Source organism: Phaethon lepturus, unplaced genomic scaffold, assembly GCF_000687285.1.
Source record: "Phaethon lepturus isolate BGI_N335 unplaced genomic scaffold, ASM68728v1 scaffold2772, whole genome shotgun sequence".
In the NCBI taxonomy this organism is placed as follows: Eukaryota; Metazoa; Chordata; class Aves; order Phaethontiformes; family Phaethontidae; genus Phaethon; species Phaethon lepturus.
Window position 1 is genome coordinate 36,441 of NW_010522425.1, and position 23,223 is coordinate 59,663.

The 23,223-nt window shown below is 37.3% G+C and overlaps 1 protein-coding gene across 2 annotated transcripts in view; it reads left to right on the forward strand.

Annotated features, from left to right (window-relative positions):
- The window catches only part of MLLT4 (myeloid/lymphoid or mixed-lineage leukemia (trithorax homolog, Drosophila); translocated to, 4), a 101,326-nt gene that overhangs the window by 35,243 nt on the left and 42,860 nt on the right, over window positions 1-23,223 (forward strand). For both annotated transcript variants that reach the window (XM_010281797.1, XM_010281796.1), the window contains 8 exons: window positions 5,463-5,524; window positions 6,651-6,856; window positions 11,319-11,464; window positions 13,764-13,858; window positions 16,629-16,894; window positions 17,450-17,593; window positions 21,177-21,375; window positions 23,065-23,168. In XM_010281797.1, the coding sequence (XP_010280099.1) occupies window positions 5,463-5,524; window positions 6,651-6,856; window positions 11,319-11,464; window positions 13,764-13,858; window positions 16,629-16,894; window positions 17,450-17,593; window positions 21,177-21,375; window positions 23,065-23,168 (1,222 nt within the window). The remainder of the gene's footprint in view (window positions 1-5,462; window positions 5,525-6,650; window positions 6,857-11,318; window positions 11,465-13,763; window positions 13,859-16,628; window positions 16,895-17,449; window positions 17,594-21,176; window positions 21,376-23,064; window positions 23,169-23,223) is intronic.

Here is a 23,223-nt window from a genome sequence, read left to right on the forward strand (position 1 = left end):
TGCTTGTCTTTAAATGTTACGTAATTTATAAATACCTGTAACACCACCTTCTTGATTTTTGCTTTTATGATATAATGGCTGTTACTATGTAGGTAAATGCTATCACATTTTGCTCATATGCCCTTTTTTCAGGTACAGAATGACAGTTTTCATGCCCTGCATATTCAGTTTGTTTCCAAAGCCATAGTGGAAACATTGACTTCAAATTGTATATCACTTTCTTGCTATTCAGTCTCCATGTATTCATAATACCTTGTTCAAATTCAGTTATTGCCTGTCCAAAAGGATTCAACTCCTTGTTCAACAATGTCTTCTAATATTAGCATTGCTTCAAAAATTGTCTCTATTTTCAATCGTAAATAGAGAAGACCTGATGAGATGCATCCAAAGATGCTGGGAGTTGGCTGACATCATTGCAAAGCCACTGTCTCATATTTGAAAGGTTGTGGACATCAGCGGTGATGAATGACTGGAAAAGGGCAAATACTACACCTATATACAGAAAAGACAGAGTGGAAGAGCTGGAAAATACAGACCATTCAGCATTAATTCAGGCCCTGGGAAAATTGTAGAACAAGTCCTTGTAGAAGCTATTTCAAGGTACACAAAGGACAAGAAAGTGGTTAAGAAAAGGCATTATGGATTTACTAAGGATAAATCGTGCTTGACCAACATGACTGGCTTCCATGATAAAACAGCTTGCATAGTTAATGAGAGGAGAGCTCTGGGCATACTCTGAGCATAGTATCATCTACCTGATTCTAGCAAGACATTGTCACAATCTCCCAGGACATCCTTGTTCATAAGATATGGTCTGGATCAGTGGACTACAGGATGGGTGGAAAACTGGCTAAACTGTCAGGCTGAAAGGGAGATGGTTAATGGTTCAAAGTTGAACTTGGCAGCTGGTTGTGAGTTGAGTTTCTCAAGGTCAATATTGGATCTGATACTACTCAGTAACTGTATAAACAATCTGGGTGACAGGATTGAGTGTATCATCACCAAGTTTGTGGGCAATGCCAAACTTGGACGACAGAAGCCACAAAGAAGAGCCACTGTTCAGAGAGGCCTGTGCAATAAGAATTGCATGAAGTTTAACAAAAGTAAATGTGAAGTTCTGGACATGAGGCAGAAAATGCCAAGAACAATGTAGCCTGAAGTCTTGACTGTTTGGATTGTGGCTCTGCTGAAGAGAACTTGGGGTCCTGCTGCACCGCAAACTAAACTTGAGTCAGCAGTGTATCCTTGCAGCAGTGAAGGCAAACTGTCCTGGGCTGCATCAGCAAGAACACAGCCAGCAGATCAAGGGATGTGATTATCCCACTTTACTTGTCTTTTCTTAAGCCACACCTGTAATACTGTGTTCGGTTTTGGTGCCCCCAGTTCAAGAGAGAGATTGAAAAACTGGCAACGGTCCTGTGAAGGGACATGTCCACCAAGATGGTTAGAGGATTAAAGAACTTGATGTGTGAAGAAAGGTTGAAGGGATTGGGTTTTTTTCAGTCTAGTGAGAAGGTGGATCAGGGTAGATCTAATCACAGTCTTCCAGTACCTAAAAGGGTAGTTACAGAGAAGGTGGAGGTGCTGTCATCACAAGGATGCTGGTTGACAGGTGAAGAGGCAATGAGCAGAAGTTGCTTCAGGGGAAAACTGTCTGGCTGTAGGGAGTGGGGGGAGGAATCTTAGCTGTGAGGCCAAGTTAACATTTGGATATGCTGCCCAGAGAACTGGTAGAATCTCCCTCACTGGAAATTTTCAAGATTTCTGCTTGACAAGGCTCTGGATAACCCTGGATAAAGCCCTGCTTTCAACAGAAGGTTGGAGCATGTGATCTCTAGAGGTCCCTTTCAACTTAGGCTTCTGTGTGATTGTTTTTTCTCTGGGGTCCAATGTCTTGGTCAGTTCTGATTTAAAAAAATAAATAAAATTATGAAAAGAGTGACTGGGTACCTAGAGTTGGAATTAAATAGCCTTGATAAGAGAAGGCTTAAGGCAGATCTTATCAATGTGTGTGAATACCTGATGGGAGGAACTTCTTTACTGTGAGAGTGATTTAACACTGGAACAGATTGCCCAGAAAGGGTGTGGAATCTCCATTCTTGAAGATATTCAAAACCTGTGGACAAGGTCGTGAGCAACCTGCTTTAGTTGACCCTGTTTTGAGCAGGGAAGTTGGACCAGATGATCTCCAGAGGTCCCTTCACACCTCAGCAATTCTGTGAAAAGAATGTTTTTCAAATCTTAAGAAAAAATACAAGATTATATCGTTGTCTACTTAAATAAGCTTTGAAAATTAGATAAACCACAATGAGAAATGGATGAAGGGTAAGGTAAATGTGCTGCAGGGTTAAAAAGTGCAGTGATACAAGTTGTAAAGCTCCTAGTATGCAGCTTCCAGTATCATTTAGGTGGATTTGTTATTCACTAGACAGAAAACAGAGTTCAGAGATGTAAGCAGTAGAAAAAAAAGAAAAAAAAGAGGGCAGAAAATTGTGCTTCCATCTGAACTGAATTCCTGATGTTGTAGTCTTTTGTAGCAGGGACATATTTCTTAAATACTTTCAGTGAAGTTAAAAGTAGAATACAACTCAGTTCTACTCTGCACTCCCTTGTTAGAGCTCCTGGATTTCTTGAATGTCTTCTTCAGAACTGTTTTTATTAAAGTTGCTGAAGATTTAACTTCTTCTTTTTGAATTATTAATGTTTTAACTGTAACTTTCCGCTCTCATAAAAGATCAATGAAACTTCTCTGTGAACTTTTTATAGCCTCTTAGAAGTTCTTGAGGTTTCCACTGCTAATATTTCTTGAGTTCTAGCTGTGCATTTGTATGTATATGAAGATTATTAAATTTCTGTATTTCTTGCTGAAAGGCAGAGCACTTGTTGTAAAGAGGATTATCTTGTGCTGTAGTTGTAGATTTCAAAAATACAGAGCCGTCTGTGAGCTGCATCTTAACTTTTTTTTTTTAACAACTTAAATTCCTTATGAAGACAATGTGCATACTAGTCTTACTGTTGTTTTTCACCTTGGTAACCTGTGTGCAGAAAATGTTTTGAGAGGCATCCAAATTACACTTAGATTTGTGATAGCTACAACTGCAGAGATCTTTAATATTTAGATATTTTCAAAAAATCTATCATTTACTTATTTGGTATCGTTGTTTTGATTGAAACGTGATTATGTAAAATAAAAGATGATGACTATTTGTTTAAGGATTATGGTCATACATCCTTGTTAGATAGCTGACTTCAATTACCATGAGCAAACATAAAATAAAAAAGAAGAAAATACCATTTTTTGCCTTGGATCTCCTTCAGGAGTTCTTAAAAATGTGTTTGGTTGGAAGTGAGAATAGTGCTATATCTGGTGTTAATGGGATGCGGACACTTACCTGATTCCTAATTTTAACATGCCTTACAAAATTTATATGTAGCTAGTATGCTGGCTAAAACAACCGCACAAGGACAGACAATATTTTATTTTTTAATGCAGTTTATCACAGACAATTTAGCTAGGAGAATACAGAAAAATAACTGGAAGAATGTATTATTGTTTTTTAATGCAATTTTAAAGTGTAATATTACCTGACACTATACGTAGAGAGGAGGCAACCCTCAATCAATATTTTATGGCCTTGCTAGACATATCTTAACTAGTCTTTCAGACTGGTTTAGCTCGGAGAATTTCATCACCACAGAGAGGATTTTTCAATAAAAGCAATGGCACAAAGACAATATATACTTAAAATGTATCCAGTAACAAAGTAAGTTGGCTAGCTGCTATCGTATGGGAAGCACAGAGAGTTATTTTAACTTAAATTTCCAATTTGCGAAGCTTAATTAGACAGTATTTCTTGTGTGTGCTTGGAGAAGGCAGGAAATGGTACATTAGTTGAAGGAAACTCATATTAAGGTCGCTAAAATAATTGATTTCCTGCACCTGTTCCTAGAGAACTAATTTACAGGTAAAACTAAATTAACATTTTTAAAAGAAGTCTTTCCTCTTCCTACTTTATATTCTTTTCTCTCTTAATGCCAATTTCCAAAATCCTGGAAGTAATCGTGCACTAATACACATCAGTTCTTATCTTTTGTGCTGCTTTCCCTCCCATTGGAGGGAAGACTGAGAATCCTGTTCTGTCCTTTGTGCTGAAAGGGATCACTGTCTTTTTGTTATAAAGAAAAGGAAATAGGTCCATCAGCTGAAATCTGTCACTAGTTCACGAGCCAATTTGTTGAAAGATTTCTTTGTCTTCTATCATTCCCATAATAGCAGATAAAAAAAATTCTCTGGAGTTGTCATTGTAGTTCTATTTTGATAATGCTGTGTGAATATTAGTTTTTCTTCTATGGAAGTAATTAAGTTCTTGGTGATGATGATGCACTTTTGACAGTGTAGAGGTAGTGAGAAATTAATTAATCTTAAATTTATAGCATTAAAAACAGGGGAAATGCTACAATTTACACACCAGCTGAGTGCTCCTCAGCTGAGTACTTTAGGTCTTTTGACATCAGCCTTCAAAGTTACCTTGTGGATTTTTACTACAGGAGATAGCTGAATAAAGGCCTTCAGTATCCGATATCTGCTTTGTGTAGAAACTAAAATGTCTCAGGAGAATGAGGCTTATATAGTCATATTACATTCCTTTCTTTGTCAAAGTTGCTGGGGAAAGTAGAAGGCTACGTGTTGTGTTACATGTGGTTAAAAATGGCTACTGCATGCAGAAGATGTTAAGCTTTTACATATTTCCTAAAAATACGTGCCTAACTACAGAGAACAGCTCAATTAATGTTTTTGCTTAAGGGAGGGATGATAATACCTTTTGAAGGCACCAGAAAAATCAATTTGCTCTTCATTTTTCTCCTCTGTAAATTCTCTGATACATACTGATAAGAAAGAGCACTGCAGTGAGTTTAAGTGAGGACATGGTTCTGTGGCTCATAGAATGACTGCTGTTTCTTAACATAGCGTAGCAACAGCCAGGTGAGGGTAGGGGCTAGATTTTACCTCCTTTTCTTCCTTAGCAGAAGAAACGACAAATAGTTGACCAAGTTCTCATCGGTTTTGAGGGCATTAAAGATAGCAAAGTACATTTTTTGTAACCAAGCTGATATTTCAGGTGAAGCTTCATTCACTTTCTTCTATGTGTCCATGAATAATTTGTTATTTGAATCCTGTCAAGGGCAGATTGCAAACTGATCCTGTGAGTCTGCCATACAGTGCAGAAGAGGATGTTCATTAATATTACCGACTCCACAGTTCAAGTCTATATTTTGATCTATTGTGTGTCGGCAAATACAGCTTGAATGATTCTAGAGGGAAGGTAAAAGAAGGATCATTTTGGGGAAGGATGTTGTGTCACCACTTGGAACCAGTGTATTTGAAGAAATCTGTCATTTTACAGTGGAATTAATATCATCTGTGTGGATTGTTTGTTTCAATTTTTGTTGTCTTTCTTTAGAGCTCAGGATACCCGTGGACCAGAACTGATACTACCTGCCAGTATTGAGTTCAGGGAAAGCTGTGAGTAAATTGTGAAGTTGTAATATTAACCTGTTGTCACTTTTTTCTATAGTGTAATATTTCAGTCAGTTTGAAAACTTAAGGGTAACTTAAGTAAATGCTGAAAAGAATAATCATAGAATGGTTTGAGTTGGAAGGGACCTTAAAGATCATCTAGTTCCAACCACCCTGCCATGGGCAAGGGCACCTTCCACTAGAGCGGGTTGCTCAAAGCCCCATCCAGCCTGGCCTTGAACACTTCCAGGGATGGGGCATCCATAACTTCTCTGGGCAACCTGTTGCAGTGCCTCACCACCCTCATAGCAAATAATTTCTTCCTTATATCTAAACAGATGGTACTTAATCCAGTAATATAATTTATTTTGTTGGGGAGGGTGAAGGGACACTTCAGGTATTGAGGCAGGTTCATGCATATCTAATTGTAATTGCATTTCAATTCTCTATCTTCAGATATTCAAACTTGACTGTGGAAAAAATTGTTAATCCCACCTCCTCAAAAGTCGATTGAATTAATTCTCTTCTGTACAGTTCTCCATGCTTTGGATAATAGATTGCATCTTGGTCAAAATCCATTTTATATGAAATCTATATGAAATATAATCCAAATTATATGAAATTAAGTTCAAATTTTCATTTAAAATTTAATTTTTTGTTGTCTTGGTCCCCTGGTTTTTAAGGTCTCAGATCTGGTAGAAAAATATCATGCCAGAGATTGTCCAGGTATTTGAAACTAAATAGATTTGTGAACAAGCAAACACAGATTTTTTTATTAGTATAGAATTCCCCATAATAAGGGAACTTCGTAGGAATAGAATGAACAGGAGAAACCTTGCATTTTCCAGTTCCCTTGAAGATGCAAATTTTCAGCAAAGTGATAGGAAATAGTACAGAAATGTTTCCTGATGATCAGATTTTCTAGCTTTTTATAGAAGTGTGTTATTAGTGTGCCTAAGTAACTGTAGTACATAATAAACAATATAGAATTGAAATTCCTGTAAGTTGCTCCTCTCTCCCCCTGCCCTCCTCCAAAAAGAAATCCTCTATGCCCTAAGTTATGAAATTGTTTTATTTCATTTTCTTTCTGTCTTTGGCTTTATGACGTGGTTTTTTTCCTCTTTCTCTACAGCTGAAGATGCCTTCTTATCTGCCATTATAAATTACACAAATAGCTCAACAGTTCATTTTAAGCTGTCACCTACATATGTTTTGTATATGACATGTCGGTATGTATTGTCAAGCCAGTACAGACCTGACATCACTCCTACTGAGCGCACTCACAAAGTCATTGCAATAGTCAACAAGATGGTGAACATGATGGAAGGAGTTATACAGGTGAGTTTCTCTGCAGAAGCGTGTCAAGGCAACGAAATATGTGGTTGTAGATTATCTAATAACCTTCTTAGTCTTTTTCTTAGTGTTTAACCAGCTATTGTTAAGGGTCAGACTGATACCTGCATTCGTTGTCCGTATGAAGGTTTGCTTTTGTGTCAGTGAATAATGTGGGTGGTAAGAAGCTCTCACCTGAGCAATATGGGAGGTTAGGGAGGGGCTGTTGTTCTGAAGTTACATTCTCTGATAAGAAGTTACTCTTCTGTTCTCTAGAAGGTAAGATCTTGGCAAGCACTTCTGGCTGTGAGCTCTTGTAAAACAAGTTGCATGTGCTTATTGAAGGATATCATATAGACAGCAGTTGTTTACGCTGATTGATGCTTGAAGTGAACATAGTAAAAAGAAACATGACTTTGTAATTTTGATCCTGTTACTTTTACAGCTTCTGTAACCACAAAAATGGTAATAAAACTGGACTTTTTGAATGAAGATGACATGAGTGCTTTATAAAGAGAAATATAAGTTCTCAAATGTTCCAGCATCTTATATGTAGTCTGATGCTGTTGCTGTTACATGTGCAAGACTTCCACAGAAGCACAGGGGGTGTTCTGTTTTGTGTAGGAATGCAGGTTTGTCTGAAATTAGGCAATACCTTGCATTGTGTAACTGTTGATAAAATGTAATGGTCGTTTCCTGAAAAAGGAGTGCTAGTTCAGGTATCCTCACTAATTAATTATTGTAACTTCTTTATCTGCAGGTTTTTCTCAGAGGAAAAATTGAAATGTGTATGTTTTAATAAATACAGGAATATGTTTGCAAAAAGTACTGCCATAGTAGCCCATATAGAGCAAGGACCTTGCAGTGGCTAGGCACTCTACAAGCATAACAAACGCAGCAGTCCTGCTTTAGAGAATTTACGATGCAAGTTTTATATAATAGATTGATTAAGGGAGAAGAGGAAAGTAAACAACAAGAGAGTGGCATGGAAGTCATTGCAAACAAGAACTGTTCAGCTTTTGTTCAGGTTTTGGAAAGACAGTGGAGTTTTCAGTAGGGAGAATGTTATAATTAGGCATCTCTGTTTACAGTTACAACAGTCTCCCCACCTTTTGCAGGAAAGAATGAGAGAAAATTCCAGTGTTGAAGATACTTTACAGTAAGAAAACAAAGACTAGCCTTTCATCAGTGTTTTAAAGGTGATGAGAGGTTGAAAGGTGGTTTGAATCTGAAGTACTAGTACATTGCTTGGAGTCTTGATGCCATGGCAAATGGCAAATGTTTCATAAAACTGAAGTGGTTTCAAAAGTTAAATATACAGGTTCTGCTATTTAAAAAAAAACATCTGGCTGTGGAAGAGTGAATTTGTTCAAGTCAGAGCGGAGGCTGTGGCAGTAGTGAAGAACATGAAATGCAAAGAGCCTGAACATAAGCAATTCAGTTGCGAGAATGTAAAGTAAACGATGAAGGGGTAGGCTTCAAATATAATCTGGAAGTTACAGAGCTGAATCAAAGAAAGTCACTTGGTTTATATAACTAATGTAAACTAGTAACAGTGACCCCAAAAAGACTTCGGGTGACGGGGATGAGTACAGTAGGAAAGCAAGGGTAAAGGTCCGCATTCTTTGTGTTGAACTGAAATGGGTAACCATGTAGCTGCTATGAAGATACCAGGGAGGTAGCCTCAAACAAGAGTTTGATTTGAAAACAAACCAAATCTAGAAAATAGATTATCCTGTGGAAACCCTCATTACAGCACTGAGGAGGGCTTCCCGAATCAAGTCCAGCCTTGTGATTGTTGCAAGCAAGTGTATTTTGTATAATCCTGCTAATAGTATTACAAAACCCAGTGTTTGTCTGGACTGTCCTTTGTGAAAGGCCATCTCTACAGCATTGCAACTTTGCAGTTGCAATCTAATCTCCAACCTAAAATTTAAGGAAGACATCAACCGGGAAGTGGTAGCTTCCATTTCACAAACCATTTGTGGTTTGTGAAAGATGTTATCTAGTTGCAAGAAATAAACTGAACAGAGTTGGACGTTGAACAAAATTGGGAGGAGATTTTTCCAAATGTCATGCTCAAGAAGCTGGAGGAAAGGGGGAAAACTTAGAAATGTGATGAAATAGTAGAACTTCAGTGAATTTGAAAGTTAATGGGCTGGACACAAAGATAAGCATTGATTCTAAAGCTTGATGAGGAAAATGTCATTAGCTTGGACCTTAGAGGAGTAAAAACTGTACTAGCTAAGTGAAGGCAAATTACTTCCATCTAAGCTGTAGAATGAGTCGTTATATTGATGGCTGTCACAGTTAAGCTACCGTGTAATAAGCACTGTATCACAATAGCTTTTGTGGTATGTCTGGGTTGTAAAGCATGCCTGCACTGAAAGGGAACTGAGCAGACTGAGAAGACAGATGAGGAGCAAAGGGAGAGTGGCACCAAAAACAGAAGTGGAGGGAAGATGCACAAACTCTTGTGCTGTACTGTGGGAGTAAAATAATTTGTTTAGATCCTAATTTTGCCTGTCTAGATTGTAAGGGGACATGATAGCTTTCTGAAGCTACTCAAAATGTACATGCTAAAAAATTAAGCCTGTGACTTTCTGTAGTCACTGCATTAGTGTATGCAAATATTATAGAAGACTTCATATGGGATGGGGATAAAACTGGAGAGAGAAGGCTTGGTGCTTTCAATAAAAATCTAGGAATAGAAACTTCATTCATATAAAAAAGCCAATTTTTTGTATCCTGATTTTATTTTTCCCAAATCTTTCTGTGGCATTTCTGATCCTCTGCAAATTTTAATATTTGTTTGTAGAAGGAGCAGCTCCTTTTGTCCTGTGTCAACATTACTTCAGTTAGTTCAGGGTGCCTTGGTTGGAAAGGGGGAGGAAACAAAAAAGCAATGGCAATTTGGTTTTTTGAGCTCTAACTAAAGTTACAATATTAACAGCAAATGACACCTCAAATTTTTGAATCTAGAATTAAAATCTTAGTCTTAAATAAACAGGCAAAAATATCTGGTGAGGTCTTTTTTGTTTCCTTAACTCAGTCTAGCTTTTATGTACCAGCATTTAAGCTGCTTAATATGGTATTTCATTTGACTCTCTTTTGTTGTTTAAAACAATCTTTTTGTTCTTTAAGTGAAAGTCATGTATTAAATCAGTCCTAGGTGTTTTGTGATTTTTGTTTTGTTTTTGTGGGGGTTTTTTGTGATTACCCATTCCCCCCCATTCCCTCCCATTCCCCCCCCCGTAGGGATTTTCTGTCTCCTTTTGTGTTTGTATATTGTCTTCATTGCAGCAGTGTGGGCAAATAGCTCCCTGGATCTGATACTTGGATGGCTAGTTACCCCGTTGCCTGCTACCCCGTTGCCTGCAAAAAGTTCTGCAGGGTTTCTATGGTGCACTGAGCATGGAATAACCAACTAGTCTGGGATGTCAACTAGTATAGGGCATTCTTTGAATTAATTGTGATGTGTGGGCACTTCGGTTCCTAGCTGTTGTGCTACTAGTCCTATTAAAATAATTAATTTTTTTTAAAGGGGCTCAGTTGCATCATAGCTACTGATTAATGCATCTGTGTGTAACTGTGAACATAAGTGTTGTACCTTCATATTTAGTGTTTGATTTCTAAAGCTGTCATGATTGTTCACAAGTTTCTTTCTTCTATTCTGTTTGATTTCCTTCGTCCCGTTTTTCTCCAGGAGGTAGACCAGGTTGATCAGGTAGGATATATTGCTGGGAACTGATCCTAGCTATGTTGGCTTAGCTCAGTTTCTCATGCTGCTTCCATATCAAAATACAATACTCAAACAGCTGGACTTGAACAGTTCATAACACTCATTCAGCAACTGGAACATGCAGTACTAAAATCCTTTTTTGACTTTGCAACTTTTACGGCATTCCATAATTTCTGCTTAACGCACTTCAATGTGGATATGAAATGACCAAAGTTCTTTTTCTTCCCTTTATTTTCTTTTTTTGTTGTTTGTGGTTCCTATTCTTTGGATTTCATCTGAGGTTGCCTGGCCTGGCATTTGTGGTCGGGAGATGGTGAGATAGATCAGTACTTGATACTGAATCACCTGGTATCAAAGCCAGTGAGCGCAGTATCAGGGTGGCAGTGGGCAGTAGTGAACATGCGCTTAAGAGTGCACAGATTACCAGATACTGCATTCTGCTAAGCTCTTAGCACTATATAACTAGATGCTTATGCCATGGCTTTATTGATAAGGCTATTGGCAGTTTAACAGAATTTTGTATGTTCAGTGAATGTGTTATAATTGAATTTACCAGTTATGGCAATTGCAATATTACATACAAACATTTTGCAAATATCTGGTATCTGAGAGATGTTTGGTGAAATGGGAAAAGGTACTGGTCTATCTTTTGGAGACTTTTTAAGCTGCCATGCTTTATCAGAAAACTATTTCCCTGTATTATTTCTTGCTTCTTTCTACTTACAGAAACAGAAGAATATTGCTGGGGCACTTGCCTTTTGGATGGCAAATGCATCTGAATTACTGAATTTCGTAAAACAAGACCGAGATCTTAGCCGAATTACTGTGGATGCACAAGATGTTTTGGCACACTTGGTTCAAATGGCATTCAAGTAAGGCTGTCAAACTGCTGTTTCATGTAACATATTCTATGTTTCTGTGGTTTTTAGAATAACTTCACATTTTTGCCAAATTTTAGGTATAGCAATAATGTCTTTAGTGTGCTGTTAAATCTCTGAGAGGAGGACTTAGAGAAGAGACTTTAGACAGATATTTTATTATATGAATATGGATTGCTGGGCTATGTAAGGAGTTTCATCTGTTAGCTGTTCTTGTGATAGTTGAGGCTGCCAGTGAAAATTTTAGGGAAATGTTATTTAAATTTAGTTTGTATTGATTGCTTTCTTTTAATTTAAGGTTTTTTATGGAGATGTGAGGAAAGGTTATTTTTGCTGCTAATGTATAAATACATAGGCTTAAATATTTATGGGTCTCTAATGAACTGTGTGCTCATTAAGGACTTCTAATTATATTCATAATCTACTCATTTCATAATTTGCATAAATAGCAATTTGCACAGTGGAGTTTTTTGCACAGTTTTTTTCTTTAAAACGTAAAGACAGGTTTTGGCTTGGGGTGAAATCAACCTGTGCTAGTCAGCTTAGGCAATTACAATAATGATTAAAAGAAAAATTGAAAAAAAAAAAAAACCTGGAAAAAAGTGTCCAATGGGGAGGGAAGTCCTCTGAGGAAAGGATCCTTGAACAAAGATAACAACACTAAGTGAGCACAGTGCTAATCAAAAAGAAAGGCTTAATTTATATGCATATTTAATTTTTTTTTTCCCCAAGCCAGTATTGAACAAGTTTTTCTCAGCAAATCTGTGCGTCTGAAACTAATGTTTAGAGAAGTCCCAGGGTACCTTGGGTGACTTATACCCAGCTGTCCCCCGCCGCCCCCTCCTTTAAATACAGTCTTTTCAGATATCTGTACTAGCACAGAATATAATCTTTCTTCTTTTCGTACTGTAACAGGATTGGGAGACCTAACCATGGTTTAACTGTGTAAGGGGGGCTGTATTGTTCTAAAGAGCAGTATGTAGTATGTGAAACCTTACCATTACTTTCTGAACTTTTGACAAGTATCAGAGAAGCACCAAATCCCTCTGTATGTACTGCTACAGGTTTTTTTTTTTTCCTGTTGGTGAATTATGGGGAAAATAAGGTATAGCAAGTAGCTATTTTGACAGAGTCTTTTGATTTTTATAGCACCTCTAAATTACTGTTAATAAAGCTATGCCTTTTTGCCACAAGTCAGTGTTTTAGATTGGTGTCTTGAAACAACTCTTTGCTACTTCAATTTTCTAGATAATCATTGAAGACAGAGTATTTCTGTGGCTAGGAAGGAATGGCCCTGTATTTTTCCCTGTACCTGATGAGCAGATTGGATGCAAAAGGGTATTCCTGTATTTTAGCGGTGTGTGAATTCTCCTCTAAGTCCACTGTAACATGGAAGATTTCAAATGGATGTATTAAACTTTTGGAGAACGGAACTGTGGAATATATAGCTAGAAGGCAAATAAAGCACAACAGAAGCATAAAAAAAAAAAGGAAATCTGCTGTGTAAAATGTTATTTGATGGTAACAACCGGCATACACCAGAATGAGTGGAAATTGCCATGGCTTTTGTTTTTTAGCAATTGAGAGTATTTCATTACAAATGTTACCAATGAAACAGAAAGAAGAGTTGTAGAAAGCCATTAAATGTTTTTCTTTATACATGTGATTACAACTTGATTCCCCTTTAGTTTCAGTTCTTAACAGAAAATGTGTAAATGAATTATCAAAAATGGCATTAAAGAAAATGTTAATTACTAGAAAAGAAAGAATACTAAAACAGGTTTTCAATTTCACTGTAGTTAAAGGTAAGAAAAACACAAGAATCAAAAAATTCTTTACACAGAACAGTGGGGCCATTTCAGGATGTTTTGCTTTGCCTCAGAATAGGAAGTTTTTGGTTTTTTTGAATACTACTCTTGGTAAATTTGAAAACAGAGAAAAGTATATTTCTGTTTGGAAAGAACAGCTTTTGCAATCTTACAGATTCAGAGTTTGGCCTGAAAGCATCTCTTTGTGTAGCATACGACCTTCACTTACAAGTGTGGTGGTAGCAATATTGCATTTAAGTGGCTGTGTTTGTTCCCTGACAATCTAATTCTTTTTCCAGCATTTCTAGGAAAGGTGTGAGAGAACTGGTCTCTCTGGCCTTTTAAAAAGTATTTGTTTCCCTGTAGTCATATACTTAACACTGTGATTTCAGGAATCTTGTAATTTGATAATCTCTTTTCTTTGGAAGTATTCATAATGAACACATACAGGATTTTAAAATTACTTCTTTTACCCTCCCTTCCAGGTACCTGGTTCATTGTCTGCAATCAGAGCTTAATAACTACATGCCAGCGTTCCTTGATGATCCAGAGGAAAATAATCCTCAGAGGCCTAAAATAGGTTAGACTACTTGATCTACTTAGACTACTTGTGTCTTCTAAACCATACAATTAATTAGTAATAAGTAGAATTTTTCTTAACAGTGATAAGACATTTACAAGTTACCCTAAGCCCAGAGAATTGTTTGGATCAGTTTTGTATGGATAATAAGAAAGGACAGTAGTGACATTCAAATGATTTATATTGGGTTTAAAAATTATGGCATAATTTAGTTTGGAGGGGATCCTCTCGTTGTTATCTAATCTGGTATCTTACTCAAGGCAGGTGCAATGGGATCAGGTTGTTCAGAGTATTGCCCAGTTGAATTTTGAATCTCCACAGAGGGATGGAGATGCCACAATATCTCTGAGTAACCTGTTCTAACGTTTGACCACACTCATGGTGAAAATACTTTTTCTATATCTAATTGGAATTTCCCATGTTGCAATTTTTATGTTGGTTTGTCTGTTGTTCTGTGCTATCACTGTGCACCTTTGAGAGGGACCTTGTTCTGAATCCTCCTGTTAGGTAGACGAAGACATCAATAAGCTGTTCCCTTAGCTTTCTTCCCCCCCCCAAATCTACTTCTCTGTCTCTCTTTTATGTCCTTTTCTCCAGTCCAGTAATTGTCTGGGTGGCTAATCTCTACCTTCCTTGTGCTGGGAAGTATAAAACTGGATGCTGTGCTCAAGATGCAATCTCACAAATGCCGAATGCATAGGAAGGATTGCCTCCCTTCCTCTGCTAGCTTCCGTGCTGCTAACTTAAAAGCTTAGTAGGCAGCTGGCTACCGTTCAAGCAAGGACACGCTGCTTAATCACATTCAACTTGATGTTTACCAGGTTCTCCGCATCATTTTCAGCAGGGCTGCTTTCTATCCAGATGGCACCCAGCTTGTACTGTTGTATAGAATTATTCCTTCCCAGATGCAGGACTTGGCAGTTGCCTTTGAACTCTATGAAGTTCCTGTCAGCCGACTTCTCTAGCCTACTGAGGCCCTTCTGAAAAATGCTGCTGCCCTTCGGTGTATCAGTATTTCCCCACCAGCTTGGTATCATCCGTGAATTTGCTGAGAATGCACTCCATCCAATCACTCAGGTTATTAATAAAGTTGTTAAATAGTATCGGGCTCAGCCGCAATCCATGAGGGGAGCCACTAATAGCTGACTGTCAGCTGGATTTTGTATCCACAAATACACCAAGTCCAGTGGTCCAGCCAGTTCTCTGTCTATGTTATCATCTGCTCATCCAGTCCTTATCTCAGCAGTTTCTCTATAAGGATAGGAGAATCTGACAGAGTATCTCCCAGGTACTAAGGTTCAGCTGACTGGCCTTGTGGATTCCTGCCAGGGATCCCTGCCATGCTACTTGAAATATGACAGTGCTTTGCAGCAATGTCAGCCTTCCTGGGCTGTTCCTGACCATGAGAGCATTCTGGTCATGTGTGCTATCCAATTGTGCCTGTAATCCCGGCTCAGAGACTGTGCTCAGACTGCTAATGCCTCCTGTTGTTTTTCTGTGCTGAATGCGTTCACGCACAGGCCCCTGAGGTAGGACCCCCCGTTGTGCTTTTTATGGGGAAAGTATGAAAGCCTCCTACATTCTGTAGCCTGATGACTAAAGTAGTAAATGGAAAAATGTAAAAAATACTCAAGTTTGAAGAGATTAGCCAGGGATAAAAGGTTAGGAAGAGTTAAGAACATAGTGACATTCTGAATAATTGAAGTAAAGATGATCGGCAAAACTACTAAGTACAGCTATTCTGTTCAACTATGAAGAGTATTTATACAAAATTCATATATGCTTCCTGGTCTTTTGGATATTAAGCTTGCTGCAATTGCTTTTTTCCTGTATTGAACACTGAAGGAAGAATATGAAGATGTACTGTTTTGTTTTTAGCACCCTGTACTGTGAGAGAGAATTTTCTGGGACACGAACCCAGAAAAAGTAGCAAACTGTTATTGGAATAAAAACAGATGATGTTGATTATGTTATTTTTGAGATGATTTATAGATTTCCGTCTTATAATACACAGCTAATTTTTTTCAGTCACAGTCCTGTGTTTCAGTGCTAAAGAAAATAATTTGGTGGTCTCTTCAGTAGAGATTTCAGATAAAAGTATTGTCTTAAAAAAAAAGCTTGGAGATAAATGTTGTACTTGCATTAATATATTCCACCAGGAAGCACAGAAGGATGTTTGGTCTTGGTGAAGCTAGCAGGAAGACCCTATTGCTGCTTACATAATATTGCAGTGAACTAATGGGGAAAAGGAAATTTGAATAATATTTAAAAAAATGTGTAAAGAGGACATGCATTCTGCAGTTTAAGTACATAATGGATTGAAAATATTCTTTGCTGAAATTTTTGAATACGGTTTGATATTTAACTGCAAAGAGCTGTGGAATAATTTCAGTATTCATTTGACACAGTAGAACATAAGGTTCTTAACTAATTTTTCTGTTATTTTTAACAACAAGTTTACTCAAGTGAGGACATGACTTAAATGTCAGATATAACAACAATATACTTGTATCCTAAATATTTCCCCAAAACAATTTATTTTCGTTTCAGGGGTTAAACTGATAGCTGAAATATGTTTTTTAATGTTGCTCCATCTCGAAAACCATGAAGCAGTAAATTTATTTCTGAAAGCCTGTGTCGCTTAAGTACATGTAGTTCCACCTAGCATTCACCAGCCTGGGTTAGGTGTGTCTGTATTATTATTTATGGCCTAAACCAGTTGTACATTGCAGCATGTGAATGTGATTTACTTTTTGTTTTATCTCTGTAGATGATGTGCTGCATACATTGACTGGAGCTATGTCTCTCTTGCGACGATGTAGAGTGAATGCTGCTCTGACTATACAGCTCTTCTCCCAGCTGTTTCATTTTATCAACATGTGGCTTTTTAACAGATTAGTTACAGCCCCAGATTCAGGGTTATGCTCACATTACTGGGGAGCTATTGTCCGTCAACAGTTGGGCCATATTGAAGCTTGGGCAGAAAAACAGGGTTTAGAATTGGCTGCTGATTGCCACCTGAGCAGAATAGTGCAGGTAAGTGTGTGTATTTCTGATTAACACTTCTCACATAATTGTATGTTCAGACGGAATATTTGTATATTCCATGTTCCTAGAGAATAGCATGTGGACAAGTGTAGTTTGTGCGAATCGATCGTGGAACACTGAGGCAGCATGCAAGGATACAAAATAGTTTGTGTGAATCAATCCTGGAACACTGAGGCAGCATGCAAGGATACAAAATATGTTTTCAACATCATTACTATTTAAGTTACAAGTTAGTGATTTTAGCCAACATGCTGCTCAATTTCTGTTTATAAGACTGAGCTTACAACGATGCTGAATGGAAACAAGAATGAGAAGCTGAAAAATCGATATGCCAGGCTTATGATAGGTTTAGTATTAATTCATCTTGTAGGTACAGGAGATATATTTAGTGGTTGTTTTGGGGATATTTATGTTGCTTCTGTAACAAGTCTGGCTTCTTGCCTTGCCTTTTCCTCTCTCTTGTCTAAAGAAAACTCAGAAACAAGGCTTAAAGTTTCATTTTGGTTTGGATTTGTCTCCTATGACTTTTTTTTTCTCTCTTAGGCAACCACATTGCTTACCATGGACAAATATTCGCATGCAGATGTTCCAAATATTAACAGTACTTGCTTTAAGCTGAATTCTCTACAGCTACAAGCTTTGTTGCAGAATTATCACTGTGCTCCAGATGAACCACTCATCCCAACAGTAAGTCTCTTCTATTATTTCGTGTGCCATTTAACATATCTAAGGAATATAGACTTAAAGTAAAAACACTTCCTGAAAATAACTATCTTACTGTTGATTTGTTTGGAATTGTTACAAGAAGAGTCAGAGCAGGCAGTCTGCTCTCCATGCAATGAAAGTATCAGTGGTATCAGCCTGCTTCTGGCCACAAACTTTGGTGGGTGTACTTCACTGCAACTTGAGCAGGATATTACCAAAATTCCCTTGTAGACCGAGTTGGAATGTAAGGTAAAACTGCATGTTGGTCATACTGAGAGGTGTCACTGCACCTTACACCACTTGTAGAAATCCAGTATGGTGATAGAGGAGAGGGGCACAGAGCACTCCCAAAAGCTAGTTCTGTGTGTAACCAGAAGGATCAAAGGTTGAAATTTTGACTACAGAAATCAAATGAAAAAAGCAGGAACACTAAGCTTTTTTACATGTGGAGTGTAAAAGTCCATGAATCTTGAACCCTTTCATATAAGCAGCAGACAGATTGTCTTTTGATTAACAGGTACATGGAACATGGAGAGAGATGTTGTTTTCAGAACTGTTTTTTCTCTTGATATTTAAGACATAACTGACTATTCTAAGTTTTGTCTATGGAAAACATCTTTTTGGCAAAAGTGAAAAGAGATTTTGTGTTCCTTGCAGAATTGTAGTCATATGTGGATGAAAACTCTTAAGGTAAACCCTGATTGCAGGGTAGGTGACTGATCTCAAAAATCTTAAAAGGGGAAGATAATCTAATTGGCCCCTCACTATGAGAAGGACATTGAGGTGCTGGAGCGTGTCCAGAGAAGGGCAATGAAGCTGGTGAGGGATCTGGAGCACAAGTCTTACAAGGAGCAGCTGAGGGAACTGGGGTTGTTAAGTCTGGAGAAGAGGAGGCTGAGGGGAGACCTTATTGTTCTCTATGATTGCCTGAAAGGGGATTGTGGTGAGGTGGGTTTTGGTCTCTTCTCCCAAGTAACTGGCGACAGAATGAGAGGACATGGCCTCAAGTTGCGCTGGGGAAGTTTAGATTGGATATTAGGAAAAATTTCTTCACTGAGAGAGTGGTCAAGCATTGGAGCAGGCTGCCCAGGGAGGTGGTGGAGTCACCATCAGTGGAAACATTCAAAAAGTGTGTGGATGTGGCACTTTGGGACATGGTTTAGTGGACATGGTGGTGTTGGGTTGATGGTTGGACTGGATCTTTAAAGGTCTTTTCCAACCTTAATGATCCTGTGTGATTCTGTGATGCTGTAATATTTATATAACTGAATGCATTGTCTACAAAGTCCATTTTTTAATAACTTTGGATACATCTGTTTATTAAATCAAAGGTTCTAATACAATAATTTTACAGGTGTTAAGGGGGACTTTTAGCTTGGATATGTTTTGATATATTGGCTACCAAACCAAATAGGTTTTTTTCTGAAAAACATAGCTTATATTTCCTGTTTACACATAGGTAGAATTCCACAGTTTATTATTATCATTCCTTAGGGACCTCCAAAGAGATAGTGCTAGATTTGACAGGTTGACTTTTATGTTTTGGTATATTGGCTACCAAACCAAATATTTTTTTTCTGAAAAACATAGCTTATATTTCCTGTTTACACATAGGTAGAATTCCACAGTTTATTATTATCATTCCTTAGGGACCTCCAAAGAGATAGTGCTAGATTTGACAGGTTGACTTTTTGTCAGAGGGAGTATGGCTAGTTTGTCCTGTTGTGGTGAAGTGGTATTTAGGACTTTTTTGCTCCTTGCTGTGAAAGAGACTTATACACTCAAACTCTGACTTACTGCTGCCAAATCAGAAAAATTTCAAATCTTGGAATTTCTTCAAAGGAATATAAATGTATTTCCTTCTACATACTTTAGTTTGATGTAATTCTTTTAAAATTAGCACCTTTATGGTAAAAATGCCCTTCTCGAAGAGTACTTCTAAAGACAGGGTGGATTTATCTGACTTCCCCCTGGAAATTAGCTGAAACTGAAGATTCAGATGAGAACACTTACATGGTTTTCTCTCATCTGTGTTCTACATTGTGCTTTGGTAATAAAATTGTTATATTAGGCTTACAGATTCTGAATTGCATGTTAGTGTAACTGGGGAGAGAGTAAGACCAAACCGTTAAACTTGTCTTGGGAGCCAAGTAGAAGCTGTAGAAAGAGACTGGAAATCACATCTGAATCTTTGGTAAAGCAAATACTTGTAGTAAAGGAATCTATATGTAATATTTGTAGCAGCTTCAGATAAATTAATTTGCAGTAATTTTGTCTTGATGCCAGCAAAATCGCACATCTCTGGGGTGAGTTCCAGAAAGAATGGTGGTTATCTAGAGGTACAGGTACTTTTACATATTGATGCTGCCTGCTTGTTCAGACGTAGTGATGAGTCAAACTTGTGGTGATTTCTTGCTTCCTAAGGCAGAGCGTGCAACTTGGAAGAGACTGAGTACTCAGATAATTACTACTTAAATCTTTTTTAAAAGTTGCCTGTAACTTGTTTTTATTTCACTTAACAACTGAATACCTTCATGCGAAAACTTAGGCCAGCCTAAGGCATCTAAGGTAACAGAAAAATGGAGGAGCTGCTTGAGGAAAGAGAGAAGAACATTTTCATTGTGCACTCCATTTGGAGTAATTTGGGATAAACAGAAGAATGTAGAAACACAAAGTGCTGCTTGGACCTTTACTTTTTGTGAAGTTGTTAAGAATTTTATTGTTGTTAACTACTGAATTAATTTTCCTCAGTTCATACAAGCTAGTAACAGATTTCTTACTGAAATCTTGCAGGTGTCTCTAAAATATATAAGGAAGACTATGATGTGCTATGTGCAATCACAGTAGCTACATTGTGAAAAGTACACTGGTTTCATAGAGCTTTTTGTGATACAAAGCAGAACAGTTGTGCACCAAATCCCAAACCTAAAAGTTCCCTGCCGCACCTTGAATGATCCTGCTCTTGTGTTGTGCGCTTCTACAATGTTATTTAAAAAACAGATATGTACTTAAGGGATCCTTCACATTATACTGAGCTCCCAGGAAATGTAGAATTAATTTAGTTCTAGAAAACTTCCAAACTAGGGAACTGTATATGCCATTGGTCCTCTGTGGGTATTATGTGTACTGATGGAGCTGAAAACCATGGTTTACACAAGTTGTCTGTTTCCTTTCTATATATTTAGTCTTATAGAAGTATATATACGCTCAACAAAGTGCCAAAATTTTAAAGCTCCCAGTGATTCCACCTCTGCGCAATCATGTTCTCTACTATATATTTTTAAATACAGCTCTCATACCAAGTAAAAACATGCACCACAAGTTTTGAAAACACTGAAGTAAAAATAAATGCTTCTGTTAAATTCTCTAACTACATAATCTATGGGATTTAATGAAAAAAGCAGTGCAGCTGCCTGTACGTAGTGGAGCTGAAGTAGTAGTATATCTGATAATTTATTTTCTAAATTCCTTTTTCTTGCAGTCTTAGTATTTTCTTAATGTTATTTTTTTTCCTTAATGAAAATTATCCCTTTATAGTAACAGTGTTGTTCTGCCTTCTGTCTAGGAATTGATAGAGAATGTAGTAACTGTTGCAGAAAATACAGCTGATGAACTTGCTCGCAGCGATGGCCGAGAGGTCCAACTGGAAGAGGATCCTGATTTACAGCTACCTTTTCTTTTACCAGAAGATGGCTATTCCTGCGATGTTGTCAGAAATGTTCCAAGTGGTTTACAAGAATTTTTAGATCCACTCTGTCAGAGAGGTTAGTTCTTCTAAACAGAGAATGCAAAATATATTTTAGTTAAATGTAAACTACTTTCTTTTTCTTCATGTGTCTTTCAGTCTTTTTATACTGTGTTTTTCAAGTGTTTACTTTTGCAACCCATAAAAAGTATGCAGGATTTTTTAATCCTTACCCTTTCTCCTGTCCCTTTCGTTCACTTGCAATGTTCTAAATAACCAGTGCTGAGTTACTAGTGCCTACTGAAACTCTGTTTTGCCTTTGCTCCAGAACTTTTTTGGATTTTGGTGCTTGAGCAGCAAAAATCTACATAAATGTAAATTTTGTAATACTTCAACAATTTCACAGTCAACTTTTAAAGATAATGTGAATTAAATAGTTAAGTCACTTTTTTTACTCATCGGCTGCTTCTACGTAACATTAAATAAAACACGAGGTTAAAATAGTTCTTTTAATGTTCATCTACATAAGAATGTATAGTTGCGGCATTTGTAGTCCAAGAAAATTTGAGATGATGAGTAGAGAGCTCTTATGGTTGGACAAAAGTGATCTAAACTTGAGAAAGTGAAGCAGGGGGCCTGTCAGCATTTACAGTGAATGAACAAGTTTTGATCCTTATCTTAGACTACTCAATTTTATTAGAAACTTCTCTGTTACATAATTTCTTAATAATTTGCTGCTTAAAAAGCAGTTGTTTAAAAAATTTCCACAGCAAAATCATGGTAGGTAGGACAGCAAAGGAGGCTATTGACAAAGCAGACTTTATCTACAGTGAAGTTTTGCAGTGTTGGTTCCGACTTAGAAAAGCCATATTCTTGCATTTAAAAAAAAAAAAGGTAGGAAGCTGACTGTTTTGAAAGTACAGTGAGTTACGGAGGATGTAGTTTTGAGACTAAAGACATCTAGTAGAATAATTTTTTTAACTAATAAGTATCATTCATTTGCCATAGAAATGTCTGTGTAGTTATTACAAGTAAGGCCTTTTTTAACTCACACATTCCAAATTTTACTTAGATATCCCTTAAATTATGCTGAGGGACTGGTTTGCAGTAAACCAGTGTAAACTGAATTGCCGAAAGATGGTCTTTGAGGAGGAGATTCTCATCTATTTGGATGGAGTGATGTGTAATTTGACTGTGATGTGGATTTTCACTGTCCCTGACTTAGGAGACAATGTCGGATACCTCTCAGCTGCTGTGGTTCCTTTTTTCAAAATTCTAGGAATTGCTCAATTAATAAAAAACAAATCAAACCAAAACCGCACTTTTAATTGCATAATTGCATTAAGAAAAGTAGTAAGTCCAGGCAAAGCTTCACCTCTACCAAATCTATGCTGAGACTGGTTATACTAGACTCTGCAAAGCAGATTTCTGTAGTGCTGTCTTACTTATAGTTCTGGTGGTTCGCGTACTAAAAGATGACTTGGTGTTTCATGTCTCTCTTGAGTCTGGTTGATACAAGCAGCCCAAGAGTTTTCTATGAGCTTGTAGTGTTTTTAAATACATATGTTCCTCAGAAGCAGTAGGATTTTGTAGTTACCACAAAATTGCAGTGAAGCACATAATGACATCTAAGTTGCGAGATTCTACATACTAATGAATATAAAAAGATAAATACTGCTATTTGGTATTTCCTTGTGGCAGGTTATTTGATTTTAATGAATCTGTTGAGAAAATACCAAGACTATGTTGATGTTACTTTCTCTTTTAGGTTTTTGTAGACTAACACCTCATCCACGGTCACCAGGCACTTGGACAATATACTTTGAAGGTGCAGACTATGAAAATCAACTGTCACATGAAAATGCTGAGCTAGTAAGTATTGATTCAGTGAATGATTATCAAATTGATATCTTGGCAAGCCATTGTG